The sequence below is a fragment of the Lutjanus erythropterus genome, chromosome 2, assembly GCF_056507025.1.
Source record: "Lutjanus erythropterus isolate fLutEry1 chromosome 2, fLutEry1.hap2, whole genome shotgun sequence".
Classification (NCBI taxonomy): Eukaryota; Metazoa; Chordata; class Actinopteri; order Lutjaniformes; family Lutjanidae; genus Lutjanus; species Lutjanus erythropterus.
The window spans coordinates 38,411,857-38,419,864 of record NC_139318.1 but is presented as its reverse complement, the minus strand read 5'-3'; the positions used below and the strand labels follow the sequence as shown (position 1 = coordinate 38,419,864).

General features: G+C 38.5%; 1 protein-coding gene across 1 annotated transcript; it reads left to right on the top strand.

Moving 5' to 3' along the window:
• The first annotated feature begins 6,308 nt into the window (after positions 1–6,308).
• On the top strand, positions 6,309–7,596 carry LOC146332097 (guanylin-like). The gene is made up of 3 exons (XM_084745625.1): positions 6,309–6,486; positions 6,783–6,975; positions 7,103–7,596. The coding sequence occupies exons 1-3, from the start codon at positions 6,412–6,414 to the stop codon at positions 7,159–7,161; spliced, it is 327 nt and encodes a 108-aa protein (XP_084601751.1). The 5' UTR covers positions 6,309–6,411; the 3' UTR covers positions 7,162–7,596.
• Positions 7,597–8,008: the final 412 nt, after the last annotated feature.

Below are 8,008 nucleotides of genomic sequence, written 5' to 3'. Positions count from 1 at the left end.
CCGATTTTACATGCTGGTGATGGTTGCAGTGTGTTTTGGTTAGGCATCAAAACTACTTGGTTAGAATTAGAAAAAAGTCATTTGTAGTCATGCTTTGCATTGCATTCCATTCTGCTGCATTACTTTGCATTGCAATACGCTATGCTGTATTAAGCATTGCATTGAGTCGTGTTGTATTACACTGCATTGCGTTTACACTGCGTTGTATTAAGCATTGCATAAAGTTGCATTTCATTACGCTACGTTGCATTATGCTGCATTGTATTACGCTGCATTGCGTTACGCTGCGTTGCATTATGCTACGTTGCATTATGCTACGTTGCATTATGCTGTGTTGCATTACATTGCATTGCATTATGCTGCATTGTATTTAGCATTGCATAAAGTTGTGTTTAATTAAACTGCATTGCATTAAGCTGCGTTGCATTACGCTGCATTGCATTACGCTGCATTGCATTACACTGTGTCATATTAAGCATTGCATTAAGCTGCATTGTATTATGTTGTGTTGCATTACCCTGCGTTGCATTAAGCTACATTGCATTAAGCTACATTGCATTACACTGCATTGCATTCCACTGCATTGTGTTCCACTGTGTCACATTACTATGTTACGTTACGTGTGTGTTATGTCATATAAATATCTTCTGTTAGGGGCTTTACATTAACCAGGTGGCCAGAAGTAGGTGGCTCTGCAAGTAGACAACACTCCTACCATATAAACTTTAAAAGATGCTAATATGTATGTGTTCACAGCTTGTTTCACTGCCAAAAAATCAATTAATGCAGGTCTAAGGAATTTAGGTCTTCTACTCCAAAGGTCAAAGGTTCATGTTCAGACATGTTCAGGGTTGATGAAGTGTCCTTAGTGAGAAAAGCTGCTTGCTGACCCACTTGACTGTAAGATGTCTGTGGTGAGAGGTCAGATAAATACTCTGAAGTTATTCTATTCACACTCAGGCTGATGATTTACTTCCCTCCGGCCTAAGTGGACCTCATTAGTCTTACCTGTCTGACTAACTGGCCTTTCCTGTGACTTGGAGACTATTTTTCACTTCTTGACTCAACAAGAGATCCTTCTGGACAAATGGTAAATTTTGACAAATGTACACAAACAATGACTTGAAGTCAATAAGTCAGCTGAAACATGAAGTCAATTAGCTTTCATTTTGTGATCATTAGTACACAACAGCTTCTAGGAGCAGCGCAAACTGTTGTTGAGTTGAACAGATGTTACTGAGCGCTGTGAAATGTCAAACTCAGCCGAATCCATCATCCGTAACCAAACAAACATTTCTTCACATCACATCAGGGCATGGAAATGCTGAGTTCTGAATATTTCAGCAAACCTGAATTATTGCAGTGCATCACCATATGCTGATTTATTTTTTTCTCTCTGCTGTACATCACACTGCACCACCCACACATTTCCGCTCCACCCTGCTTTCATGGCAGCCTGTTGGCCTTATTTCAAAACACCTGATTGCCTCACCTGTCTGAAGTGAAGGTTATTGATTAACAATGTAATCATCATATCCCATTCCCACCTGTCTGCATGGACTGTATGATGCATACATTGCAACTAATGATGACTAACACAGACTTTAATGGCTAAGGTTGACGTTATTTCTCTCTTATCCTGTGTCGGGTCACTGCAGGCTCAAGCCAATCCCATTTTACACTAAGTGAGACGTGTGGCTCCACCAGATAATCATTCACACACCCAAAATGCACGTCTGTGGGCGGACACCCACGCAAGCCAGCTTGAATCGAACTAGTGGGTGGGCCCCAGAAAAAAGAGGGACCTTGTTAATCAAGTTTCATTTTGTAAAATCCACTATGCGAACAAATAAACACTTATCGGCCTCTTCATTACACTCATATAATCTCATGCAATCCAGTACAACAGCTCTGCCATAAATTCTACCTTTACAAATAACAGTACAGTAATAATAGTTACAATAATAGTTCAGTTTTGACTGAGAGGTATTATTTTTTTATATGAACTCTTTTCCTATTATTTTTGAGGCCCTGGTTTGCAGTGCCGTTGATCTAAGCTGCGTTATATTGAGAAGTTTTTCTGATTTGTCATTCCATTTACATACGAGAGAGGGACATATTAGAAAGACCTTTCAAAATAATTTACTCCAACACAACACCAACACCCAGTATGACCTGAATAGTAAATCTGAAAAAAAATATTATCTATATGACTGGGTCAACAAAAAGTGAAAAATTAGTAATTAGTATGTAAAAGTAGAAGTTATGGCCATTGTTTTGAATCACATTAGATAAAGGTAAAGGTCAACTTTACTGTCACATATACAGTCATACACATTGCAAAGTACAGTGAGATTCAGTCCCTGCATTTAACCCATCTAAAGAATTAGGAGCAGTGTGCAGCACCCAGGAGGAACTGACCCAACAAACATGTTTTTGACTGTAACAAGTGGTCTTAATGACGTGGCTGGTGAGTATATTCTGAAATAAGACAGGGCTTAAAATACTTTTTCTTTTTACTATGGGACCTTAAACAAGATGGAGCCTCAATATTAGATAACAATGCAGGTGTTGCCTTGCCTGGTAACTAGACAAATGACAGATCAAGATTTGAAAAGTCATACACCACGTTTCGAGCGCACCACACCAAGCTTAAGAAACTATGAATCAAGATTCTGTTACTTGATTGCCTCTTTCTCACTTCAGATTTCTCCAGAAACACATTTTTACTGTATTATTTAGCTGTAAGATGAGAAAGTAAGTAAATTTGTGACCAGGCCAACCCAACTTGCATTTGTCGCTTAGCACTATGTTGTGTTGCTGTGATTGGTTGCAGGAGGCATTTTGTTCTGTAACTCTTGAAAATCTACAATGAACTGAGAGATCACAGACTAATTTATATTTGTTCCCCACAGGCTAGGTGTTGCCTTTGGGCCCCTATCATTTCAGCTTTCTGTTGTGATTTTGTGGTGCATACATTATAACAAAACAAATACACAGTTAATTAAATTGCCACAAATTCATGGCCAAACATTGGGTCTCATGCAAGAGCATTTTCGTATTCTTATCTTAAATTTCTCTTACTCAATTTCATATGAAGGGCTCCCACAAACATATGTTAAATTCACCACTCACAAAAGAAGAACTTTGTGTTCTGAGTTTGAAGTCCTGCTTTCAGAGATCCATAAAGGAAAATCTGTCATTTTAACAGCAACAGAAGAAGAATTAACGGACAAAGCAAAGAAGGGGATAAATGAGTGCTGTTAAAGCCGTGTTACCCGAGGGTCGGACTGTCTCTGAAATAAAGAAGAAATGTCTTGATATGAAAATGGCTTCAAAGAAGAAGAAAAAAAAAAAAAAAGCCTCACCACGGCAAGATGATAAATGACTACAGCAGGAGGGGGGTCGAAGAGGAAGTTTCCAACATGGACACGAGGACAGAATAAGTGAGGATGTTCCCTAGACAGCAACTTCATAAAACTGCATGTGAAGATATACAGCCAATACACCTGACAGCAGGTAATAATACATCATTAAATTAATGATGATAGGCTTTATCTGCACATGTACAATTATACTATAATTTAAAATGTAGTCAAACAGGATAATGTCAACATAATTATGTTTAATTGTTGTGTTTATAGTTTAATTTATTTTTCAAACTCAGAATCTCTTCAAACAAAGTAAATATACAGACGTTAGTGAAAAACTTAGGTTTGGATAACAGCAGACTAACTGCACCGACAGGTCTGGACCACCGTATCTGAAAGAAAATTAATGTGGCAAGTTCTCGTAAATTACCTCTACACACCACCACTGGAAACTGTTAATTATTACAAGCGGATAAACTAACACCATCTTTGTCCTTTATTGGCTAAAATCGCCTCACAAATCACAACTTCAGAAATGATTACTTTAAGTAATAGACACAGAGAATTAGATTTTTCTGTTTGAGTTCACCACTTCTAATTGACAGAAATTAAAACCTGATGATAATAATACAGCTGAGGTTCAAGGTGCCACCCCATGTCTGGTCAGTAGACAGGTCCTTCATGCTCTGCGTAAAGAATCATGTTTAATGAGTTCATTAAAAACAGATGAGTCACGGGATTGATGCACCCTAACACCGCTGTGTATGTGGGTGCACACACGGTGTCAGGGTGTCACTTATAAGCGAAGTGAATTGATTTTTTTCGCTGCCTCCCCTTGTCCTTGAGAGCATGGCGAGTAGACAGTCGTGCCATTACTGGAAGGTCACAGGTTTGATTCCTGCAGTAGGCGGTATGTCTGCGCTGAAGTGTTTACTAAAACCTCCGGCGAAGTACATGTATAGGTATTCATGTTATCTGCAGCAACGGGCTGATCTGCAAAGTCTTTTCTTAATCTTGTGATTCAACCCACACCGACGTCCTGAACGCCTTTGTTGTTCTACACATTCAGCGTCTTGTTAGTGTAAAAACCTTTTAGGAAGTCTACACGTCTCACATTTGTTACAAATAATTAATTCAGATCTTGTCAGGCTCAAGGGCTAAATAAATCAAGTTAACATTATTTATTTATTTATTTATTTTTGCAGCAGAAGCAACACTCATCTCATGCACCAGCATTTAGTAAGTACCATCTGATTATTCCACAGCACACGCTTAATGAGAGCTCTGCAGGCAGCCCACATGGGATAAAATAATATTTGCATATAGATTTAATGGTGTGTTAGCCTAGATAGATGCAGTTGAGTATGTCTTCCCTCTTAAGACTGGCAGCTGGCATGAAATTTAGCAGCATGTATTTTTCTGTAATATTTAATAAGTAATAAACTGTGTAAAAACAGCACATTTGTGTATAAAAACATAGGACTTTCTTCTAAATAGTATATGATACAGAGGCCGTATTACATACATTTCCTTTCTTAAGTTCAGAGTTAAGAGGATTTTCCTAATTAGTAATCCTATCTTATCCTACTTTATCCTATCGTATTTCAGGTTAGAAAATCTTTAATTCTCAATCCACCATCGCTTATCAACTCTCATGTATGTTACCTAGCAACCAACACTAATTTTCTCATTTTGTCAAGTTTAACAACTTTGTAGCCTTCTTTTTTTAACATTCTGAAACAAACACTTAAACATAAAAAAAAAATCAGTGAAAAAACAGCAATGGGCACTTAACTCGATACAGATGTTTTGGTGGGTTTGTTAACATCTGTAGAGAAATTTTTTTTTAGGGAAATTTACAATAACGCTAAGTCAGGAGATAAAAGAAAGAGGGAGGGCTAAAATAATAGTTCTTGTCTGCATACATTGACATGACAGAGCAGCCATATGGATTAAACAAGTCAGCTAAAACTATTGATTATTGAGTTTTATTTATTTGTTTATTTAAAGGATCCTCATTAGTCAATAATTTCCAGGGGTCAACATCTAACGTACAAAACATATTACATGAATAAACATTATACCATTAATTTGCAAGCTATTAACAAAAACTGCAAAGAAGAATGGTCCCAAACAACTTCTCTGAGGTACACCACATACTAAACTACTACTATTTGATAGACTACCGTTGAAAAAAACCTTCTGGGTTCTGGAGGAAAGATAACTCTTCATCAGAAGACACTATTGTTAGTTTCTGCTCACGAACACTATCGTACTGTCAGCAAACACTACCGTCAGCAAATACTACTGTTAGCTGCTGTTCGTGACCACTGTAAGCTAGTCTTAACTAGTTAGTAAGTTGGCTACTTCAACATGCTGCTGCAGGTAAAAAGTGAAAGTTAGGACAGCTCAACAGCTATCTTAAAGTAGGATTAGTAGGAGAGTTTATTTAATGTTTGTAAGGATGTTTGTGTAATACAAATTTGGCTTTCATTTCCTAAGGCAGGTGCTAACCTTAATTACCGTGGTTACAGAATAATTAAGATAGGAACTGCAAGTTAGAAAGTTTCTGTAATATGGCCCCAGGACTTCCAAACTTTTCAGCATATATAACAAAGTTCAGTAATTTGCATATGTGTGAGTAATAGGACTTTCTAACAATGGGCTGGTGTGGCTTCGTCATCATCAATGGAGCAAAAGGTAACTGTTTAACAGAGACGGAGGTGCGATCAATTCTGCAGGACAGAGAGGCCGAGTGAGCCACAGATCCATAAAAAATAATCAGACAGGTGATGAGGTCAAAGTAGGATTTATGAATTCTCCTTTACGACCCTGTAAAACCCTATCACTACTCATTAACCCGTGAGAAAAACTTTGCTCCCACCTCTGGTCACATGAGCCAAGCTGCAGGGGAGAACTGTTTAAAAGGAGGCCCTGTGGACGGAGGGAGAGCAGACACCGAGCTGAGCACCTGCTGAGCACACCAAGACACAGCAAGAGACAAACACGCTACAAGACAAAACTACTCTCAACTGTCACCATGAAGGCCGCAATCGCTACCATCGCTGTCCTCGTCCTGGCTCTCGGGTGGACCTCTGAGGCCGTGCAGGTTGAAGTGAGTGCATCACTTAACATTTCTGTGATTTCTTCATGAAGAATCTGCCTGGCCTTGGCAAATTTATATTTATTAGAAAAAGCAGTATCCCTATTTATCTGTAGGTCATGTAGGTTTAAGTGCAGAAATGTCTCAGCTGCTGTACAAACCTGCATTATTTACTCTCAAGGATTCCAAACGAAGCTAAAACAGTGAAAATCTCTGCCACATACTTTTGTAATATCACATTGTTTGAAAAAATGCAAACTTGGCATTTGGTTAAGTTCTTTAATTCCAAAATCTGCCTTTTCTTCCAGGAGAATGGATTGTCTTTCTCACTGGAGGGCGTCAAGAGGCTTCAGGAGCTGACAAAGAGCAGCACTCTGATGGGACAACAAAGCCCACGACTCAGGGCGGGCACCGTGTCCCTCTGTGCCGACCCCATGCTCCCACAGGAGTTTCTGCCCCTCTGCAGGCAGAGAGGAGCATCTGCATCCCTCTCCAGACTAGGTGAGACTCCCGGAAATATATACTGAACAAAAAAACAGTCTTTGTGGTCATGAATGATTGAATGATTGAGTTGCAGGTGATTCAACAGTGTGCCTGATGTCTCTCTCTTTTCCTGTGTTTGTTTCAGCCCTGGTTCCCATGGATGTCTGTGAGATCTGCGCCTTTGCAGCCTGCACTGGTTGCTAAACAAACGCAGCAAGCCAGAAACATCTTGCCAAGCTTACGATGTGTGATTTTTCCTCCCCCTCAAAACTATTTCAGAGGATTTCTAAAATATTTTGCCTGCAATAATGAGACGATGACTTTGACTCTGGTCCATTGGGTACTTTATCCAAATGGTCGCTAAAGTCACTATTAGACTGACAAGGCCCAAAAAAAGAAAAAAAAAAGTCAGATAAAATGAGGTATGGTTTTTTTTTTGCAAACTGTTACTTTATAGGATATTTGCCACTATATTTTTTCTGCTGACAGTTCTTTATCATACATTTTATTTTTTGAAATATACATTGTTTGTTACATTTCTGTCTTTCCAAGCTTTATATACGTATTTAAAAGAGAAGTTCCTTTTTTTCATTTTTCTTTTCTATTAACATTGTTTTGAATAAAAAGCCTTCATTGATAGATTGTGTGCATTGTACTCTTTCCTGCAAATTCAAAACATTATTTTACTGTTTATGTCTGTTTATGTTCATTATTTTCTGTTTATTTTTATTGTATACTCTTTGTTACTATTTGTAGATTATTCCCAGTCTCAAAAATATACATCAAGATGCCTTAAATAATTTTTGGCCAGCTGGGGGCAGAAGCCATTAGAAAGCTTACAAACACAGGCTACTGTTAATATAAGCTCTTAGCAATCACTTGCTTATTCACATATCCAGCAGGCACAGAGTAGTCATGTCTACGGTCACCAGACATTTGAATGTACTGGCCTTTCAGCTCTATTTTGGTCTCCTCCTCCTGAGAAACCTGTCAAGGTCTTCAACTTCTAGATGGTCAACTTTCTTCATGAGCTAGTCACTAACATCCTGAG

Excerpts from the sequence above, each read along its gene's own strand:
- LOC146332097 (XM_084745625.1), top strand. The coding sequence starts at position 6,412 with ATGAAGGCCGCAATCGCTACCATCGCTGTCCTCGTCCTGGCTCTCGGG. Across the intron at positions 6,487-6,782 it reads CTGAGGCCGTGCAGGTTGAA|GAGAATGGATTGTCTTTCTC; the intron begins GTGAGTGCATCA and ends CTTTTCTTCCAG. Across the intron at positions 6,976-7,102 it reads TGCATCCCTCTCCAGACTAG|CCCTGGTTCCCATGGATGTC; the intron begins GTGAGACTCCCG and ends TGTTTGTTTCAG.